The 22,936-nt window shown below is 48.2% G+C and overlaps 1 protein-coding gene across 6 annotated transcripts in view; it reads left to right on the top strand.

Moving 5' to 3' along the window:
- LOC148033680 (uncharacterized) overlaps positions 1-22,936 on the top strand; it is a 364,446-nt gene that overhangs the window by 111,707 nt on the left and 229,803 nt on the right. For all 6 annotated transcript variants that reach the window (XM_087681629.1, XM_087681628.1, XM_087681630.1 and 3 more), the window contains exons 9-11: positions 330-482; positions 16,840-17,100; positions 17,349-17,612. In XM_087681629.1, the coding sequence (XP_087537755.1) occupies positions 330-482; positions 16,840-17,100; positions 17,349-17,612 (678 nt within the window). The remainder of the gene's footprint in view (positions 1-329; positions 483-16,839; positions 17,101-17,348; positions 17,613-22,936) is intronic.

Here is a 22,936-nt window from a genome sequence, read left to right as displayed (position 1 = left end):
GTCCGGGGATTTCCCACACGTTGGCCTATGGCCCTCGTGCCTCTTGTACTCGTGTAATCATGTAATCTTGTACTTTCTTCGTAATTAATACAATTACCTTTTACGAAAAAAAAGAGAGAGAGAGTTAAAGTGTGGCTTAGTACTGGGATTTTACACACGTCGGCTTAGAGCCCTCGTGTATCTTGTAATCATGTAAACTTGTACCTTTTTTCCGTAATTAATACAATTACCTTTTACGAAAAAGAGAGAGAGAGAGAGAGAGAGAGAGAGAGAGAGAGAGAGAGAGAGAGAGAGAGAGATTTAAGGTGTGATTATTTTCACACTTTCAGATCTTACCATTGATTGAAGAACTTGCAAATGAAGCATTAAAAGATCGTCATTGGAGCCAAATATTTGATGTTCTTGGAGTGTCTTACACACCAGAAGCAGAATTTAGTGTGGATAGCCTTCTTGATTCAGGGATATTGGCAAAGATGGAGGAGGTAATAATTTATTTTTGTAAGTAAAATTTTCTTGAAATACCTAGAAAGCATCATGTGTCATGAGCAGTAATTTGTAGGTAAAATTTATAGAGATTTTTGACTTGATAAATTGACTCACTGCACATCTGTAATAAAAACAGTTAAATCCTAGTAATAGTATTCTGATTTATGGAACCCATCCAAATTGGCAAGCCATGATGAGATCTATGCTAACTACAAGTGAATCTAATGTTAAGGATTATAAATTCTCTTTGTCGCTCCAAAATATATTTCAAGAGAGAATGAAACGGTATGGGATGTATGGTTCCACCAAGGAAGCCTACAAAGATGTGCACTTGAGTTTCAGTGCGTTATGGATAGGATGGTGAGGTGATAGTGCATTTTTAGGCAACATATTAAGATCTTAGTTTCTTTTTCAGTTTTTGGTGAAAGTCTAATGTCACATTTGGCTGTCTCTCGCCACTAAGGGGTATGTGGCTAGAATTGCAATATTGTAACTTCTATATGTCATTTTTGTCTCCAGCAGACCATAAGTTTGGGTTATTATAACTAATGGCCACCAATGGTCATGTGCTTGTTATGTTGTCATCGAAATCTAAGGAAGATGCATGTTTAACTGTCATATTGGAAACATATCCAACATTACTATCACATTTTGAACAAGCCTACATGTCAAACATCCAACTATGATAATAATCTGAAGTTAAGCTAAAACAGAGTTTTAGTGTCAGAAAGTCAGTTTGACAGAATTATAAAAATGAATTCTCTTTCCCATATTTCAAGAGTGAATGAAACAGTATGTGATGTATGATTCTACCAAGGAAGCCTATGAAGATGTGCACTTGAGTTTCAGTGCATTATGGATAGGATGGTGAGGTGATAGTGCATTTTTGGGCAACATATTATGATCTTAGTTTCTTTTTCAGTTTGTGGTGAAAGCCTAATGCGACATTTGGCTGTCTCTTGGAACTATGGGATATGTGGTTACAATTGCAATATTGTATCTTCTACATGTCTTACGTGTCCTCAACAGACTTATGCAGCAAGAGATAAGTTTGGGTTATTATAACTAATGGCCAATGGTCATGTGCTTAGAGAGAAAAACGCTCCTAGCCCGTTACACTTTTACCATCATCGCCCCTGGCCAGCTCCTCCCCCGCCTCCCACAGCATTACGCCTCCCCCCTCCTCCCGCCGCCTTGCCTTCCCTTCCCTCTGTCCAGTCGAGCTATGCTCCCCCTCCAGCCTCACGCGTTGTGCCTCCCTCTTCCACCAACTCATCCTCTTTCGCCTCCCCCTCCCCCCCGCTGTGCTGCACCTCCCCTCCACTCTGACACGCTGCACTACCCCCCTTTCCCCCTTGCATGGTGCCCCCGCCTCCCTTGCCCTGCGGTCCCTGTCCTGCACCCCACTCACCTGTTTCGTCGGGATCCGCCGGCCATTCGTGGAGACGAGTGCCTCCCCCACCGCCAGAAAGGAGCATCCCCCCCGGCCTCTAGTAGCACAGTAGTGTGATTGGTAGGTTCTCAGAAGGGACGTGCAATGGAAATCTCTGGTTAGACACCGGTGCATTCTGTGAGTGCCCCCCAGTCAAACACCTTGCGCGTCGTCCTCTCTGAGGAACAACTCTTAGTCATCCGTGCCATAGAGCTGGATCTTTAAGAAACAACGATCTTTAGTCAGGTAGTAGGACACTCCCCATCCAGGGCCCAGCTTCGGGATTGGCTTCACTTCACGCTGTGCATTGGCACAGCGCAGATCGTGGATGCGTTTTTTATGGGTCAAGGGATCTTCATGGTATGACTCACCTTAGCAGACGTAGCTTGTGAGCTACTAGCCAGTTCGCCCTATGCTTCCACGAAGGGAGTCATCTACATGGTTCCCTAGTACAATGGTTTCATAGTGGAGACATTCGCGCTCCACAATAGGTTTCTTAGACACCTGGTTACCCTACTCTTCCCTGGACTGGCAATAGAGTATCGCCAGTTAGTGGAAGACTTTGGATGGCTCTTCGGCATTGTCCTTCCCACCGCTTTTGCGGACACAATTATAGCCGCAGGAGTCCCAAAGGTACGGGATGGTAGTGAAAGAGACAAAGAGTATACCATTGTTTCTAGAGATCGAGGTAGGCGGATACTCTCTGAGGCAACATGTTATTGTGACTGGACAGCCAAGGCAGTGCTTGCGTTGCCATGACTTTGGACATCAGGTAGTAGAGTGCACGCACTTCGGAGCCAAAGCAGCCTCGTTGACAGGTCCATAGATGGATGCAGATGGCTTTACATGTGTCTAGAGACGATAGAGAGGGAGACGGCAGGGGGGGGTCGCAGTCAGCCCCTCAAACATAGCCACGGCAGTAGGGTGCAGGAGGATGTCACACCCACCACACCCTCCCCCCATGGAGGCGTCATAGGCTACCTCACCTAAGGCTCCACACCCCCCACATCCTCCCCCCCTTCCCCCCACGGTATACCCCCTCTCGACACCCGCCTTGCTCATTTGACCACCCCTCCATCCCTTGATCCTCCCCCTCCCCACCATCACCCTCGCTGACCATCCCCCCCTGATCTCCACCCAGTAAATGCGACCCCCCCCCACCACCCACCACCCACCCCCACCCCCCCCCCCCCCCCCCCCACCCCCCCCCACCACCAACAACCCCCTCCCCACACAGCCACGAGTTCGTCTGCCCATGCCGCCCGGCACACCTTCCCAAGACAGGCAGAGCTGCTACCATAGGAGTCTTTTCGTAGTGGGTTGTGGTCCTACCTGAGAGTTGCGGAGCGTGGAGAGTTCCCACTACCCCTGGAGATGGGAATCTTTGTGGTGCGCATGTCAAGAAGCATGAAGGTCCATTTACTAGTACCACCGCATGGACCAAACTACCCCTTCTTCCTTCAAACCTCTCACACAGGAGACTAGAAGACGACACATATAGAGGAGGAGGTGAAGAGCTAGATGGCACACCACATCTCCCAGTGGATGGGAGAAGGTGAACTGGTATTTTTCTCCCAGCAGTTGCCAGGTTGCATGATGGACATTAATTGGTGGGCTGGGGCCGAGGTCCCATGTCTGTGCATGATCTTTCGAGCCCCTCCGCAGTGGAGAGCTCCGATGGATGTGATCGAGTGGCCCCTGGCATAGGCGGCCCAGTTCTATCAGTGCACATAGTCCCGCTTCTCAGCTTGGCTGCTAGATGCCCCGATGGTACCACCATGCGCATCCATCAGGGAATGGAGTTCACCGTCGAGGTCGGCAGTGAAGCGTATCCGCATGCCTTATAGCTCCTCTTCTTCATCAGCAGCTTCCACACCGAACAGATGCTTCAGTCAATCATGGGTTTCCCTATGAGCTTACATATTGCATCGTAAAATGTGAACAATCTCCACTATAATGGAGCACGTGGTTCCAAGAAGTTGATCATTCAGCAAGAGCTACAACCTGCCCTTGCCGGACGGATTGACATTGTACTATTACAGGAGCACAGGCTTGCTCCTGCCTAGGCCCACTGGGTAGGGAAGGTACTCCCAGGTAAGTCTCACACTTATTGGGAGCACTCCATCGGTGCCCACGGCAGGAGTGTTGGGTATTTTACTCACGCCTTACTTACGCCTACGCTCATATGGGAGTGTCGGTGATCAGTAGGACACTAGGGCACTTTTTACTCTCGGTAGGAGAGGTTTTTTCCCCCAGACTTATGGTCTTATTATCGTATGTACTTATGTGCTTATGTTACACACATTTGGTCACTTAGTGTGTGTCGGGTGTGAACACCCCCCTACAACCCTAAGGTTTAAGGGTTGTACTTTGTACTTTCAGATTACACTCATTCAGTCTATTCTCTTGGGTGTCGTGCTTCAACTCTGTCTCTCTCACTCTCACACTGTCTACTGAATCTCTGCTGTACCTCGATCCTCTGCTTTCACAAGGAGCGGAGGGGTATGTACCTCGATTGGCCTGAGCCTCACCGCCTATGCACGGGACCATGGGACGATTGTGGTAGGGAGGGTTTTATGGATTGGATTGGATATTGGGGACTCTTGCCTTGGAGTCCTCAATGTCTATGCCCCCACCGAGGTCAGGGCACGCAAAAGATTCTGGGTGGAGATTGCAGTAGGACTCCCAGAGGTGGACTCCTAGATTGCCAATCAGGGGGAGATTGTTGGTTTGTCTCTTCCCAGTGGGGCCTAACTTGTGGGTCAATCTTTGGCGGATGATTCCTTCATGTTCCTTAAGGCTGATCGCTGAATTATTAATCGGGCAATGGTTGCATGGAATCATTTTGCTATGGCATCAAGACTTCATATTAATGTTTTGAAATCTACATTGCTCTCTTGTACGGAGAATGATTTGCAGGCCTTGGGTTGGCATGGAATTGTGATTCCTAAGGGAAATATAACTAGACATTTGGGCTATTCTACTGGTGTGGATGTAGCTCCCCGTGCCTTGCTGGATTGGATGTCATCCCATATTCATGATCGATTCATGTACTAAAAATCTGAAGGTTGGCCTCTTCATGTGAGACTTAAAGTTGCTCAATGTATCATGATTATCACGAGTTCGTTCTTCTTGCCATTGCTTCCTTGGAGTAAGAAGCCCCTTATGGAATTGGTTCAGCCTATCCGATTCATGTTGTGGAAAAAGAAAGGGAATCGTTTGGGCCAGGTGTGGATTTCTTGGCAACATATGACTATTCCTAAGAGGATAGGGGGAGTAGCTTTATTAGATGTTAATTTGCATATGGCTACTTTGAGGCTAGCTCTTTTGCAGGCACTATGTGTAGAGAGTCATCTCTAGTTATCTCTTTTGCAGGCTCTGTCTACCGCTCCAGGCTCTCCACCCTCTGCGCTCTCCCAATCTGACGCCCTAGCCCCCCCCACTCCCGTGCTGTCCCCCGTCTCCTTCAACTTGCAGCTCTAGGCCCCTCACCCACACGGCTCTAGTTTGACGACATCATTCGTCCTTCCCGTCTTCTTCATGGACGGAGTGACATCAGCAGGAGTCCCGAAGGTACGGGTGGCAGTAAAAGAGACAAATAATATACCATAGTTTTTGGAGATTGAGGCACGTGGATACTCCTTCAGGCAGCAGTAGTTTATTGTGACTGGGCAGCTAGGTCAGTGCGTGCATTGCCATGAGTTTCGGCATCATGCAGATGACTGTACGCGCTTCCGAGCCAAGGTGGCTTCATCAATAGGCCCGCAAGTGGACGCGGACAGCTTTACACGGGTCCCGAGACGATAAAGAGGGAGACGGTAGGGGGGGGCCGTAGTCAGCCCCTCAGACACATCCACGGTAGCAGGGAGCAGGAGGGCGAGTGGCCCCCCCCCCCCGGACAGAATACCAAGCACCGCCCTCCTCGCTCCACTAGGACCACAGGCCTATGCATCCACCTCCCACGGAGGTGTCACAGGCCACCTCTCCCAAGGGCCCACATCCCCCCCTCCCTCCCCTCCCCTCCCCCTTTAGAGCCATCGGCCCCCACACCCGTCATGTGTCCTTGACCACCCCTCGATTTCCCCCCTCCCCACCATCACCCCCGCCGACCACCTCCCCTAATCCTCACCTACTATAAGTGACCCCTCCACACCCCCGGCACCTATTGTGTGCCCTTGACCACCCCACCACCCCTCGATTCCCCCCCTCCCTACCATCACCCCCGCCGACCACACCCCTCCCCCTCCCCCTCCCCCCCCCTCAACAACCCCCCACAGGAGGGTAGAAGCCCCATATGCCGACATCCTCCACTCACTGGCAGTGGAGCCCCCCTCCACCCTTCCACAGAGCCACCAACTCATCCGTCCATACCGCCCATCACACTTTCCCAGGACAAGCGCAACTGCTACCACATGAGTTTTTTTGTAGTGGGCCGTGGTCTTACCTCAGAGTTGCGGAGTGCGGAGAGTTCCCACTACCCCTGGAGGTGGGAATCTTTGTGGTGCCTAAGTCAAGGAGCGGCAAGGTCCATTTACTAGCACGAGGGGATGGATCAAACTCTCCTTCTTCCTTCAGACCTCTCACATAGGAGACTGGACGACGACACAGATAAAGGAGGTGAAACGCCGAGTGGGAGACCACATCTCCCAGTGGATGGGAGAAGGTGGACTGGTACTTTTCTCCCAACAGTGGTCAGAGGTTGCATGATGGACATTAACAGGTGGGCTGGGGCCGAGGGCTCACATTTGAGCATTATCTTTCGAGCCCCTCCACAGTGAAGAGCTCCGATGGATGTGATTGAGTGGCCCCTAGCTCAGGCGGCCTGCTTCTACCAGTGTACACAATTTGGCCGGTCAGCCTGGTTGATAGATGCCTTGGTGGTACCACTAGGCGCATCCATCACCCCCATAGTCCACCATGAGGGAATGGAGTTCACCGTCCAGGCCGGTAGCGAAGCGTATCTGCATGCCTCATAGCTCCTTTTCTTCGTCAGCAGCTTCCACACTGAACAGATGTTTGTTCAGTCAGTCACAAGTTTCTCCATGAGTTCACATCTTGCATCTTGGAATGTGAATAGCCTCCACTATAGTGGAGCACGTGGTTCCAGGATGTTGATTGTTGGGCAGGAGCTGCAGCTTGCTGCCCTTGCTAGACGGATCGACATCTTACTTTTATAGGAGCACAAGCTCACTCCCGCCTTGGCCCAGCGGGTAGGGAAGGTACTCCCGGGTAGTTCACACACTTATTGGGAGCACGCCTTCGGTGCCCACGGTGGGAGTGGAGGTGTATGCACCTCTATTGGCCCGAGTCTCATTGCTTGTGTACTAGACCACGAGACAATCCTGGCAGGGAGGGTTCTATGGACCAGATTGGATATTGGGGATTTGTGCCTTGTAGTCCTCAATGTCTATCCCCTTACTGAGGTTAGAGCACATAGCAGGTTTTGGGTGGAGATCGCTACACGACTGTTGGAGGTGGACTCCTGGATTGCTGGAGGAGACCTCAACAACTTGGAGACCTTAGAGGACCAGCAGGGCAAAGGCAGACACTACAAGGGCATGGCTGGGGAGGAGCAGGAGACATGGGAGGTCTCTCTATTGGCAGTAGGAGCACGAGATGCTTGGAGAGAACCAGTTTTCTACAGGAGGGAGAGGTCGCTGGACTTCTCTTGGGGATACAGGCAGTTGGACGGGTTTTATGTGGGAGAGTACAGATGCTCTCGCGGAGTCCAGGTAGGGCAGTCGGCGGACACCACCTTGTCCGACCGGTTCTCTTAACACTTGATCCCTAGCATCTGCCCTAGACACATGATCTTGTCGGATCCTTGACTCGATCTATAGGAGGGAGGAGGTGAAGAGACACATTGAGAAGATTTAGACTAGGAAGTGGGGCAGGAAGGACCGGAGACGAGGTTGCACAGGTCCTAGCCGAGTCGAGCAGTATCTGCTAAGCGATAGCCTTACAGGCCAAGCAGCAAAGCTAGGAGGAGGAGAGCGCACTCCGGCAGGACCTAGCAGCCATGCAGATATTACTATAGAAGGCACCAGGCGATCCCATCCTCCACGCATAGGAGGTGCGCGTACGAGGAGCCATCACTACCGGCTTAGAGAATAGGCGCTTGGAGTTCCCATTCCGTACCTCAGCAGCCTTCTGGGCGTGGAAGGGAGACACGATGTGCAAGGAGTTTTTCCAGGTGCACCAGCCAGGCACCTCAAGAGAGTAGATAAGCAGTCTTCAGGATCAGTATGGGAGGACTCATTCTAGCGAAGACGAGGTTATGGAGATTGCCACCGACTACTATAGATGCCTTTTCCAACAAGAGACAGCCTCAGCTAGAGGACAATGATGTAGATAGCAGGTCTGGGATCACATCCCATCCCTTGTCACAGAGGAGATGGGACGCTCCCTCCTAGCCCCCTTCATAGAGAAGGAATTAGAGGAGGCTTTCCATACACAGGATGGGGAGAAATGCCTCGGAGAGGATGGCCTCTCTAAGGCCTTCTTAAGTACCTACTGGGAGGTGGTGAAGAAACCCTTACTGCTGGCCTTCCGGGAGATTTTCACTTCTGGACGGACGCCAGGGAGTCTATCGGAAAGTCTCATTAGTCTCCTCCCCAAAGGGGAAGATCAGTTGGAGCTATCCCAGTGGAGACCAATCACCTTGTTGTCAGTGGCTTATAAGGCAGTGGCAAAGATGATTGGTAGGCGACTCTGCCCTCTGCTTTGAGACATCATTCAGGACACACAGACAGGCTTTGTCTAGGATAGGAGCATCCTAGACAATGCCTTCACCTTCTTTTAGGCGATGGAGTGGGCCGAGTACAGTGGTCAGCAATTGGATGTACTACTTCTGGATTTCGAGAAAGCCTATGAAAGGGTGGACTAGGACTTCTTACATAGGAGTGTCGGTGATCAGTAGGACACTGGGGCACTTTTTACTCTCACTAGGAGAGGGTTTTTTCCCTAGACTTATGGTGTTATTTCGTATGTGCTTATGACACACACTTACGGGCACTTACCGTGTTCGGGTGTGAACACCCCTACAGCCCTAAGATTTAAGGGTTGTACCTTGTACTTTCAGATCACACTCTTTCAGTCTATTGCATTGGGTGTCGTGCTTCACTCTCATACTATCTACTGGTTTTTTGTGCTGAGCTTCGATCTTGTCCTCTCTCACAGGCAGCCCTCGCCGGCCTCGAGGACAGGCGCTTAGAGTTTTCTTACGTACCTCAACAGCCTTTTTGGCGCAGAAGGGGGACACGATGTGCAGGGAGTTTTTCTAGGTGCATCAGGCTCACACCTTAGGAGATCAGATTCACACCCTCTAGGATTAGTATGGGTGGATTCGCTCTAGCCCAAATGAGGTGATGGAGATTTCCATTGACTAGTACAGGCATCTTTTCCAGCAGGAGGTAGTCTCAGCCAGAGAATGGCGCTTTAGACAGTAGGTCTGGGACCACATCCCATCCCTCATCACGAAGGAGATGGGACGCTTCCTCCTAGACCCCTTCATAGAGAAGGAATTAGAGGAGGCTTTTATCCACAGGACGGGCAGAAATGCCCAAGGGAGGACGGTCTTTCCAAGGCCTTCTTCACTACCTACTAGGAGTTGGTGACGGACCGCCTACTGCTGGCCTTTCAGGAGATTTTCAGCTCAAGACGCATGCCAGGCAGTCTATTGGTAGGTCTTATCAGTCTCCTTCCCAAAGGGGGAGACCGGTTTGAGCTATCCCACTGGAGAAGGATCATCCTGTTGTCAGTGGTCTATACGGCATTGGCCAAGATGATTGGTAGGCGACTCCGCCCCGTGCTTCCAAACATCATTCATGGTACACAGACAGGTTTTGTCCAGGATAAGAGCATCCTAGACAATGTCTTCACCTTCTTTGAGGCGACTGAGTGGGTGCCGCACAGTGGTCAGGGATTGGATATACTTCTCCTGGACTTCGAGAAAGCCTATGATAGGGTTGACTGGGACTTCTTGGAGGGCACCATGGTGAGGTTGGGCTTCCCCTAGGCATGGATCCGTGGGGTCTTTGTACTTTACAAATCGGCTACCAGCAGGGTTCTCATAGGTGGCAAGAGGGAGGAGTTTCGGCTGGAGAGATCGGTCCAGCAGGGCTGCTCTTTGGTCCCATATTTGTTCCTACTCTTTGCAGAGGTGATGTCTTACCTCCTCCGGTCATGTCTGAGCGGTCTTCGTGGCCTTTGACTTCCGGTGACGGAGGAGACAGAGCTGTTAGATTTAGAGTATGCAGATGATACCACACTTTATATAGAGAATGATGAGCTGATGGTGGAGAGAGTGAGACTAGCTCTGGAGGTGTTTTGCACTGCAGCGAGAGAAAATCAACAGGCGAAAGTTGGTTGGTTTTCTTACGGACCCGAACTCTAGCACGAAGTGGGGCGTCCACTTGGGATATAGATGGGTGTGTAGAGGGCAGACCGTTCGATAGCTAGCGTTCGAGGTAGGACTCGACATCACACCTGCCTAGTAGTTTCTTTCAATTTTTGACTCTACCAGGCGGAAGCTAACCTACTGGAGTACTACCCGTCTCTCCTTAGCGGGCGGAGTCCTGGTGGTCAACCACGTCCGTCTAGCTACGGTTTGGTAAATCGCCTCATGTTGGTGCTTTTTCTCGTCTTGTGTAGTTTAGCTTCGCGGCCTAGTGTGGAAATTTCTCTGGGCCAGCTAAGACAGCTCTAGGGATTCTCATGCCAAGGTGGTGTGGGTGACCATTATCTAATAACGGTCTGAGGGAGGGCTTGGGATCTTAGACTCAGAGTTCCAAAGCTTGGCCCTTTTGGGAAAGCTAGTAGTCCGTGGGCTCACACCGGGAGGGCACACTTAGAAGGTCCTACTGCAGGATGGTTTCCAGGAGTACAGACCAAGGCTTGGTGGTGATTGGAGGTCATCCTTGAGATGGATCTTCACGACGGCCCAGATCGCGCCACCCAAATCCTCCTTCCTCCGCAGCCTACTTAGTGTGTGGCAGGGTCTGTGAAGAAAACTACTAGGGTTTGCATTGAGGACACATAGTGTACGACCATGACAGAAACACAAAGAGACAGACACAGACACAGAGGTTAAAACTCAAACCCTAAATGCAAAACTCAAAACTCAAGCAGAGAAACTCAAACACAAACAGAAGAAGGGAGAGAGAGAACACAACTCTGAAGTGAATGAATGCTGTAAATGAATGTAAGAGTGTACAGTGTGCTCAAGGGGAGAGCAATGTCGGAGTGTGACGTCCATCGGAGACGGATCCTAAGTTTGTGACGACTAGTCGGAGTGTAGGAGTGCTGAATAGTGAATGGCTGCGGGCTGGCCACCAAAATGCAGCAATCTGGAGGCTGGAAACTGATAAACGCAGCAGTGTACCACTGATCAGAGGTTGGAAACTGTGCACAGATTGCTGTAAACAGCAGGCTAAAAGCGTGTTTGATCTGGCTGGCGATGACTGAATTATGAGATCGCAGCTAATGATGATGTCGCCAGTAGCTGACGTCAGTATGGATGAAGGTGCCAACAGCAGGAGCAAACATGGATGGAGTGGTAGTAGTCTCGAGGGCTCAATAGCTACGTGGGAGGAGGTTGATGGTTGAAATCTGCACGTGGAGTGAGAAACCTGCACAGACGGAATGAGAATGAATGGGGGCCGCCTCTCTATTTATAGATGTGGAAGGGCGTCCCAAAAATTAGGGTTTCCACTAAACTCTCTGGAATTGCTCCTTGTTTTAGGGTTTCCATTGAACTCTCTCGAACCGCTCCCCGTTTTAGGGTTTTGCTCTAAAAGAGCATTTTTTAGTGTGTTTTGGAGCTGTTTAAGAGGCTAATCAGCAAGTAATGCATGTTTTAGCTCAACACCCCCTCTCAGGCCCAAAAGGTTAGGCTAGCCATTGTAATGTTTAGTGACCCCAAGGCGTCCCACCCCAAAGCAGCTAGAGCATCGGACAAAGGGTGCACGGTGGCTGCCTAGTGGCCTACCAAGACTACAGAGGCGATGGTTATCTTACCAAGGGAATCCAAGTAGTCACCCCAGAGAGGACAAGGCGTTGAACAAAGGGTGTACATTGGCTGCCCAATGGCCTACCAAGCCCTACAAAGGCGGATGAAACCACATGGAACTTATTTTATTTTTTTGAATAAGTGAGGTAAATTTTATGGGATGCTGCCAATTGAGTAATAGTGACCCAGAAGACGGGAGTAGGTAGGGTACACCCAACACATTACAAAATAGAACTAGCTAACCCATCCACTCAAGGTGTTGATGATGAGGAAAAATAGGTGATAAGGTATCCATGTGATGGAGGATGGTGGTGTGGTGACTTTTGCCGCTGGTGGAAATAGCCTAGGATCCGCTGAAGTGGTGCTCTGAGACGGGAGTAGGTAGGGTACACCCAACACATCACAAAATAGAACAAGCTAACCCATCCACTCAAGGTGTTGATGATGAGAAAAAATAGGTGATGAGGTATCCATGTGATGAAGGAGGATGGTGGTGTGGTGACATCTGCCGCCGCTGGTGGAAATAGCCTAGGATCCGCTCAAGTGGTGCTCTGTGCAAAATATGCTACATGCTGAAGAATGCTCATGTAGCAGGTGCCACTTGGACAGTGTCCCTCGTGGGAAAATTGTTCACTTGTCGAAGTGCCCTAGTACAAAGATGATAAAATCATGCAATGCAAAGGGTAAGGTACAACAGGGGGAAGATGCCGATGTGGAAGACAAAGTGATGAAGCCTGTAGAATACCAAGGAGGGTAGGAATCCCCCTCTCAACGTGAATGTAGATGCCGAAGAAGAAAGAGGAGCTTGATGTCGGTCTTTGTATGGTGCCGAGAACCATAAGGAATGAAAGAAGAGGAAGTGGATGAAGCATCTCACTAGAAGAGCAAGGTAGAAGTCACCCCCATGAGAGCATTCAGAGAGATGCTACACGATCTGCCTCGGGAGGGGAAACCGCTATGCTGGAAGAAGAGCAAGCACTCCTAGGATGATGAAACCATGAAAGGAATGGTGCGCATCCCCACGTCTCTAGCCCAGGTAGGACCAAAGAAATCTGCAATTTAGCCCTACACTGAAAGACAAAACCCTGCAAAAGAGATGAGAATTTACAAACACAGAGGTTAGTGCTGAGATGCTCCAAAGCAAAACATAACAGAAAGGAAATCTAACTCAAAATAAATGCAATGAATGTGTATGTGTGTGAGTAAATGCAGCGGAAGTGAAAAGAATGGAAAAGCTAAGGACAATGAATCCTATGGGCCCGACTCTAAGAGTGTGAAAAATGAATCTTAGGTTGACCTAGGGTATCCGAAAGGACCTAGAGACATATGAGTCTACGATGGTGGCGACCATCGTGTACGTCCAGTAGCAGGGCTCTGCCAGGGGAACGCCTGACGAGGTGGGGAGGAAGGTGAGATAGATGCATGAAGTGCAATGGGATCGGAACTTGCAGACCAATCAGCCAATCCCTCAGGGGTAGGGAAAGAGATGGGTTGTTGAGGCTCTACTCAAGCCATATGTCCAGCAGCAACAATGGGTGCTGAAGGAGCAGATGAAGTAGGAGAGGAAGGCATAGCCTCACTGGACTGTGCAGTGGTCCGCTGAGGCTTTTTAGGTGGAAGACCTTGGGCCTTGGAGCGACACTCCTCGTCCACAAGGCTTACTCTCTAGCAATGTGTGCAAAACTAGTTTTTCTTAGGGAGTTGCTGCCAAATAGCTCTAGATTCTTTGGTTCCATCTGAGGAAGAGGAGTCACCCTTTGATTGGCTTGCCTTCACATCTTGCGAGTTCTTGCCACTGGTGGTTTTGCCTCCCGAAGAAGGGGCAACCAACCCCCTCTTCTCTGAATAAGGCTGGGATGAGGATTTCTTGTGGACTTGATCATGCAGCCTCGCGTAATGCAACAATTGGCACTCAAACTCGTAGAAGGTTGGCAATCTAGGTTGGGAGATGATGTGTTGAATGAAATTGAAGTACTTTTTGAGCAACTTATTCAAGAAAAATGTAACCTGATCATCATTAGACTTTGGAGAGCCAGTAGTGGCGAACTCGGGAAGTAATCGCCTGTATTGAGCGAGCTTGACTTTCAAATCATCCCCTTCCTTAATAGAGAACTCTTGAAGCTCAAAGTCGAGATTGATGCACCGAGTATGATTATGAGCCGCATAGTGGTCGAGAAGGTGACTCCAATGCTCTGAGCGAGCGGGAATTGTTGCAACTGAGAGTGAAACTCGCGAAGCAATCCTTGCATCAGCCCAACATTGGTTGTGGCATTGCGGGCTCTCCATTGATGGATGTAATCAAAGTGAGCTAGGAGCATAGACTCTAGACCAATGACGAGGTCCCAAAGACCCTGAGACTCAAGCACATGTTGCATGAAATTAGACCAAGTGGTGAAATTTGACACATTAAAACGTGTCTTATCCGTGAAGGCATTCTTGGTTGTTGCAATAGGAGTGGTAGTGCTTGGAGATGGATAGTGTGAAAAAGTGTAGTGGGGGTAGGATGGGGGAGTGGAGTACACTTGGGAATGAGTCCCAAAGAGCCCACCAGGCGTGTGGGTAGTGTGCAAGGTGGATCCATAGGTAGGGATGAGCTGACCAGACATGGGCATGGTAGCCACATGAGGAGGGGGTGGGATGGGGGAGTGGACTACACTTGGGAATGGGCCCCAGAGTGCCCACCAGGCATGCGGGTAGTGTGTAAGGTGGATCCATAGGTAGAGATGGGCTGACTATGCATGGGCATGGTAGCCACATGAGGAACCGAAGGAGGTGGGATGGGAACACGGGGAGTAGAAGATGGGAATCCCTACGTAGGCGTAACCCAAGGAGAGTGTGAAGACACACCATAAGCTAAGGATGGAAACCCCTGCGTATGAGTGGTCATGTGAGATGTGAAGCTGGGGATAGTGAGGGGGATGCCCATCACAGTCGACCCAGGAGTTATAGGTGTGTCCATTCGCTGAAAGGTGAGAGGCACTGTGTTAAAGGGTGGCATTCCCCCTAACGAAGTACCATGGTGCAAAGAGGTAGAGAATGGGGTGGAGAAGGAAAAGGTGCTAGGAGCAGAGATGGAAGATCCAACCCCTAGGGTGTGTGATATAGATGTGGAGTGTAATCCAAGGTTTTGGAAATATGATGAGAGGTGATCAAGGTGTGATATAGAAGAGGGTGGGATGGGAGGGAAGTGAGAAGTGTTTGTGATATGCTCAAATGAAACAGAAGCTGTAGATGTACCTCAATTCCGTCTGCTTCGTGAGCCCCCTCTATTGAAGTTCATATACGCAAAGCCATTTGGATCTTGTACCTCAAAAGAAGAAACAGGCGAGGGTTTTGAATAATGCAACACAAAAGAATTGTACAAACCTAACATTGGACCTGGCTGAGATGATGAAGATGGATAGCCAAACGTTCCGAATGCCGTATATCCTCCATGATCAGCGGAGAGGTGTCCTTTGGATATGGGAGAACAGGCCACTTGATGAGCTGGAGTGGGACCCTAGAGAGTAGCTACGGTCGGCCACTGCGGTCACTAAGAAGCCACTAAGGTTCTTGGAGTACACAACGAGGGTTGGCAGACATGTACTGATATTGGAGGACATGGATTGGGCGCCTTCGCGTAGTAGATACTGGTCGGAGCATAGTATCACGGATGCCTTGCGTCGGACTTTCTGACGCAACCTATGGGACAGTTGGAGGCCGAGGAGGGTATCGTGTTTCTATGGCTTTTGGAACATGAAGGTTTGGTGGTGGGGGAGTTGGCTAGCCTAGATGCAGCAGGATGGAGGGTGTAAACGCTGCCCAATAGCTTTTGGAAACTCCAAAGCACTGTCTTTGGTCGTGCAAGGTGGCACAGCTTGTGTGGAGAGGAGCATGCCACATTCTCTGCCGTCTGGCACCTAGCCTTGGATGTATTTTGTGGGGAGCTTCTGTTGGCAGGTAGTCAGCCAAGGCCGTCACCTTTTGTATGAGGCCGGGATGGAGGACATGATTTTCATCATTGAGGTTGGGTCTTGCGTAGTTATCGACTTGGAGGCTTTACCGAGCCACTAGGTACTGGAGCCCATAGCAGACCGCTTTGAGGTATGGGAGATTGTAGGGAGTCTTACTGGATGGCACATCTGGAAGACACAGTGTCAGGAGGTTTTTGGTTGGGAGTGCCTTTGAGTACAGGATACTTTTGCAGAGCTTGGGACTTCCATCATTCACTTCTTCTGCAGCGGGCAAGGCGAGTCTCGAGCTCACCAGGAGCTCTGTTTTCACTTCCTGCGCACCTGGGGAGGCCAGGACTTGTTCTTCATGATGCAGGCAGGCAGCCCTAGATGGCGATAGACCCCCCCCCCCCCCCCCCCTCCATGGCTTCTTGCCCTCATTCCCCCCAGACCGCCCACCTTGAGAGGCTTGTATACATGATGTATTTGTGACTTTGCATCAGCTCCAACTAGTCTGTTGAGCATGAGCACTCCGTTGTAATCAGTTTTTTTTGGGTAATATAATTAGCCACATTTTTCTTGCAAAAAAAACTTGCTACACCACTGGAAATGTCAGGTACAGAGTTATGTCCATCTTTGACCAGTTTTTCTACCAGCGCTTCTCAGTCAAACTTAGATTACAAATTCTATGTCACATTCTTGTCAAGTTATCTGTGAATTATGATTCTAATCCTTGGATTTATTTGCTCACTAACACTTGTAAAATGTATTTTCAAAGCACTTTAATTATCTTCATTGCTAATTGGTTGTTGAAACTAGCTTAGCTCTCTTCAAAACCTTTAGCTGGACTTGAAGAGGAATGCAACTTCATATTAATCTGTAATTCTGTTCTGAAGCTCGCATTTTTTTTTCTCAACCTGAATTTTACTTTTTTGACCTTTTACATAGAATTATTGTTAGATATTGCTCTTTGTTCTCAGGTCAGATCACTGGGTGCAGTTGCAAGCAAGGAATACTCATTCGAGAAAACATTAGATAAAATGGATTTAGATTGGAAGGGGGTGGAATTTGTAGTCCTCCCCTATAAGGACTCTGGCACCTTTATTCTGGGAGGAGTGGATGATGTTCAACAAATACTTGATGATCAACTAGTAAAAATACAATCAATGTGTGCATCTCCATTCATCAAGTTTTTTGAAGAAAGGGCAGTCAAGTGGCGGGTTCTTATGCTAAGCATGCAAGTGAGTCATTGAGTTCCTGTATTGATTCTGTATTCTGGCAGAATTATCTGTAGCATTAATCAGTCAATGTTTGTTTTCTTTCTTTGAGGAAATTTCATTATGAGTGCTGAATCAATTTCAAGTGCTGCATATCAGGGATGGATCCACACTTTGCAAAATTGTATGTGTTTTGATTTTGTTAGTGGCATAACTGGCATATGTGTCTTACTTGGCTATTTTTGTTTCTGTTTGGATTCTATGATCCTTAGGATTTGCTAGATAACTGGCTGGAGTGTCAGGCAACATGGCAATATTTGGGCCCAATATTTGGGTCAAAGGATATAATGAGGCAAATGCCAGAGGAAGGTGAGAAGTTCTCAACTGTTGATCAAACCTGGAGAGAAGTAATGAAAAAAACAGTTTCAAATCCGTCTTGTATAGAGGCTGCAAAAGATATTGATAGGCTGCAGAAGCTTAAGGAAGCGAACAGGCTATTAGAGGCCATCAATAAGGGCTTGGCATCTTATCTTGAGGTATGACTAACTCAGAGTACAAATGAAGTTCTTGCATTTGTTGGACATTCATAAGTATACTCAGCTTGTGTAGAGATGAATCTGTTATTCCTGTGTGATGAAGCATATCTATAAAGATCAATAGTTTAATATGATAAAATTTAATGGTCAAAAAACACCACCAAGGAGTCTTAAATCATACACCTGGGTCCTGCATGCCTTACCCTCTTGGTGCTAACATTTCATCTCTCTCTCTGCAGCCTTTATCAGTAGCTCTTCCTTTTCTTAATCTCACCTGCTCCTGAAAATCTTATCCATTGCACATCTACACCCTGTTTTTTAACAAATCTGGTTTGAGCAGAAGGCTTTTGCATTGACTTTTCAAAAAGTAGCAGAGTTTTTTCCATGTTTTGTCCCCAGTGGAAACTGCCATTTACCTGCATGCCCAACCCTTTTTTCACCAATTGTTACTCTCAATTTGGGTTTTAACCATTTCAAGCAGGACCAAGTTATCAGTAACTTAATTAATATTTGAGCTTCAAAGAACGCACTTAAAGGGAGCTGACAGTAGCACGTGAGTTCATACATTGTCATTGATAGATGGCTTCGGAATAGACAGACAAAAACGATGAAAAACCCTGAGCACGAGTGATTCTTCTCCTCCCAACCACGCCTAGATAAGTGCTGGCACCTCTAACCCGTATTCCTTTGCCAGCCGTCCACTTTTCTGGAGTTCTACTATTCTTGGACTCTCTTACTCTCTAGGCTCCCCTTAACCCCGTTCGGGCGCCCAAGAGCCCGGACGGTCATTCTCATGCTTGTTCCCCTAGATTTACCTTAATGTCACATTAAATGTCACATTAATGTCACATTCCATATTTATGACCTTAACGTGACATTAAATATCACTTTTAATGTCACATTAATGTCACATTTCCTTCCCCTTAAGAATCGGTTTCGTCCTCGAAAACGATACTTGGAAGGTCTAACTGTAAATCGGGAAACCTTTTCTTTAAAGTACTTACTCGCTCCTATGTTGAGCTTTCTTCTGAACAATCTTTCCACTTAACCAAACATTCCTGATAAATAGTATTCCTTGTTCGTCTATTACGAACATTTTTCTGGTTCATGTGGATTAGATTGGTCATTGAATAGCTCCTCAATATCATCATTTAAGATTAGATTATCCAAATCACCCAGCTTCTTCCTTAATTTACTTACATGAAAAACTGGATGTATTTTACTACCAACAGGTAGTTGGAGCTTGTAAGCCAATTCTCCCACTCTTTTAAGTATTATGAAAGGACCACAATACCTTGGTGAAAGCTTTGGACATTGTCCCTTTTTCATAGTTTTAGTTTGTTCAGGCACCTTAAGATAGACCAATTCTCCTTCTTCAAAGGAGATGTCTCTTCGGTGAGGATCTGTATATGCTCTAGCTCGATTTTGAGCTTTTTTAATATTTTCTTGAGCAAATTTTAACATACTATTCATATCCTCCAAAAAGTCTTTAGCTACCTGAACCTTTTCCTTATGCAGTCCTACTGCAAAAGGAGCTCTAGGCTGAAACCCATACATTAACATAAATGGACTATATCCAGTGGAAGAGTGCTTGGCACTATTATATGCAAACTCTGCTATGGGTAAATACTCTTCCCAATTAGTTTGCCTTTTACTTACATATGCCCTAAGCATATCTTCAAGAATTTGGTTAACCCTTTCAGTTTGCCCATTTGTTTGCGGATGATCCGCCGTACTCATGCTAAGTTTAGTATCCAATTTCCTAAATACCGCACGCCAAAAATGGCTATCAAATTTTCTATCCCAAGAAACTATATTTGCCGGAAGGCCATACAATCCGTATATGTTCTCTACGAACAATCTAGCCAATTCTGGTGTTTTAACATCAGTTGAAGTTGGAATGAACCTAGCCACTTTGGTTAACCTATCTACAATCACCCACACAGAGTCGTGCCCCCTCTGTGTTCTAGGTAAAGCAACAATAAAGTCCATGGAGATACTCTCCTATTTTTCCGAAGGAATCTCTAGTGGACGGAGAAGTCCTTCCATTTTTAATCTTTCAGCTTTATTAACCTGGCATTTATTACATTTGACCATATAGTCAAGGACGTCCTTATTCATTCCAGGCCAATAGAACTGCCTTTTAATAAGACTATAAGTCTTATTAACTCCTGGATATCCCGCATTAGGGGTATCATGACACTCAAAGAGTATCTTGAAAGGTGAGAAGGATCGAAGCTTGCACGCGAGCTATGGCGGGAGAGCAAGAGCAAGAAAGAGAGAGACAAGAAATGGGAACTCCAACAGTCACAATGTGTGACCGGGCCTTCCTTTATTCAAACTGTCACTAAAAGAATAAAGAATAAAGTGACGTGATAGGCGCCCGCCGCCTGCAGTGTGCAGTGGCGGGTACTGTCAGTGTAGTAATATACGGGGCGGCACGGCGGAGGCGCCTTTACCCCCAACAACCTCCCACTTAAAGGCGAATCTGCCCTAGTGAGAGAGAAAAGAAAAAGAAAAGACAGTACAAATGTACATAGGTACAAGGGATGAGGAAAGGCGACATCTCATCCAACGCCCATCAACCTCCTGAGGAAGGTAAAGCGCTCAGTAGTGAGGCTCTTCGTGAGCAGATCTGCAGGATTCTCGTCAGTGGAGATTTTGACAAGGTCAACAGACCTGTCCTCCACGACACCACGTATGAAGTGATACCTCACCTCAATGTGTTTCGTCTTCGCATAGAAGACGTGATTCTTAGCCAACTGAATGGCACTCATAGAATCCGAATGCAGTGTAGGTGTAGCATCAATCCCAAGGTCAGCAACTAGACGGCCTAACCATATGGCCTCCTTGCAAGCCTCAGTGGCTGCAACATACTCGGCCTCAGTGGTAGACAAAGCCGTACACTTCTGAACCCTGGACATCCAAGAGACAGCCCCTCCAGTATAAGTGAATACATAGCCAGAAGTGGACTTCCTACTATCTGCATGTCCTGCATAATCGGAGTCAGTGTACCCTACGACCCCTGTATCCTGGCTGCCATAGCAAATACACATATCTGCTGTGCCCTTCAGGTACCTCATGATACCCTTCACGGCATCCCAATGTCTGCTACCAGGTGTAGCCATATAGCGTGCCACAACACCAACTGCATGCGCAATATCTGGACGAGTGGCTATCATGGCATACATCAAACTGCCCACGGCTGAAGCATAAGGGATCTTGGCCATCTCGACCCTCTGCTCATCTGTTTGCGGACAATCGGCCTGTGATACCTTCACATAAGAAGGTAATGGACAGCCAATAGGCTTTACGTCCTGCATACGGAAGCGCTCAAGGACTTTATGAATGTACTCCCGCTGTGAGAGATACAAAAGCCCCTGATGCCTATCGCGCTTAATGCGCATCCCAAGTATATGTGAGGCCTATCCCAAATCCTTCATCTCAAAGCTCTTCTTCAGCTGAGATTTAAGAGCATCTAGCTCATCATGAGCTTTCCCTGCTATCAGCACATCATCAACATAGAGTACCAAGATAAGCAAACTGCCATCACGGGCTTTCTTCGTGTAAAGACACGGATCCATAGCACTCCTGCTATAGTCCTGTGACTGCATAAAGGCATCAAACTTATGATACCATTCCCTAGGTGCCTGCTTCAAGCCATACAAGCTCTTCTTCAACTTGCATACTAGGTGTTCCCTGCCAGGTTCTGCAAAGCCCTTAGGCTGATCCATATAGATCTCATCATGCAAGTCCCCATGTAGAAAAGCCGTCTTGACATCCATCTGATATAGATCTAAGTCAAGCTGTGCAACCAAAGCCAAGACCAAGCGCAGGGTGGTCATCTTAACCACAGGAGAGAAGACCTCATCAAAGTCCACACCATGTTCCTGCTTAAAACCCTTTGCTACCAATCTAGCCTTGTATGCCGGCTTGGGGTGTCCAGGGGTACTTTTCAGCTTGTACACCCACTTGCATGGCAAAGCCTTCTTGCCCTTAAGCAAGGCAACCAAATCCCAAGTCTCATTCTTATGCAGGGAGTCTATCTCAGACTGCATAGCCCTCTCCCAGGAGTGACTGTCACCCTTGCGCATAGCCTCATCATAAGTGAAAGGCTCTCCTGCATCTGTAACCAAAACATAATGCATAGAGGGCTGAAATCTGTCAGGTGGACATCTGTCTCTAGTAGCAGACCGTCTCACCGCAGGCTCTGCTGCCTGTCTAACTGCCTGTCCAACATCCTGGCCCTGTGGAGGAACTGCTACAGGTTGTACTACTGGCTGTGCTGGAGCTCTAGGCTCTTCCTGTAAGATCACTCTGCGGATCTCAACCACCTTCTCAGGCTGCCTGTGCATCTTGTCTTCATGGAAGACGACATCATGGCTGCGTACTATTTTCCGCGCCTGCGAATCCCATAGGCGATAGCCCATCTCTCCTGACTCACCATAGCCAAGGAATATGCATTTAATGCTCTTTGGATCCAATTTACTCCTCTTGTCCTTGGGCACATGGTAGAATGCCTCACATCCAAAGACATGGAGATGCGCATAAGAGGGTGGCTTACCAGCCCAAACTTCCTCTGCAACCTGGAAATCCAATCCACTGGAAGGCGATCGGTTTATGACATGCATTGCCGTACTAACTGTCTCAGCCCAAAAACTCTGGGGTAGGCCTGCATGGCTAAGCATAGAGCGCACACGCTCCTGAATAGTCCTGTTCATGCGCTTAGCCAGACCATTCTGGGGTGGGGTGTAAGGGGCGGTCAACTGACGCTTAATACCCCTGTCATCACAAAACTGCTCAAAAGCATGCGAGACATATTCTCCCCTATTATCTGTCCTAAGGCATTTCAGCCTATACCCAGTCTGGTTCTCAACAAGAGCAAGCCATCTCTGAAAAACTGCGAAGACATCGGACTTCTGCTTTATGGGATAAGCCTACACTTTCCTAGAAAAATCATCAATGAAGGTAACGAAGTACTTCGCGCCACCCATAGACATGCAAGGCATAGGCCCACAAACATCGGAATGCACCAATGCCAAGGGCTCACTCATTTCGTGGCCTACCCGATTTCTTATGCGTAGACCTATTCTGCTTACCATAAAGACAATGATTACACGAGTCAAAACATGCATAATCCAAAGGCGGAAGATAGTGCAAACTAGATAACATTTTCATTCCCTTCAAAGACATGTGCCCTAAACGAGCATGCCAAAGTGATACATGTGGGATAGAACCCACTGCCAAAACATGGTCAACTGAGGACCCAGATACAACAAGAGGATAGAGGCTGCTAGACTTGGCGCCTCTAGCAAGCACAAGTC

This window comes from Lygodium microphyllum, chromosome 7 (genome assembly GCF_053477565.2).
Source record: "Lygodium microphyllum isolate KBCC chromosome 7, Lygodium_microphyllum_v1.1.10, whole genome shotgun sequence".
NCBI lineage: Eukaryota > Viridiplantae > Streptophyta > Polypodiopsida > Schizaeales > Lygodiaceae > Lygodium > Lygodium microphyllum.
The sequence above is the reverse complement of the archived record's forward strand: the minus strand, read 5'-3'. Positions and strand labels throughout refer to the sequence as shown.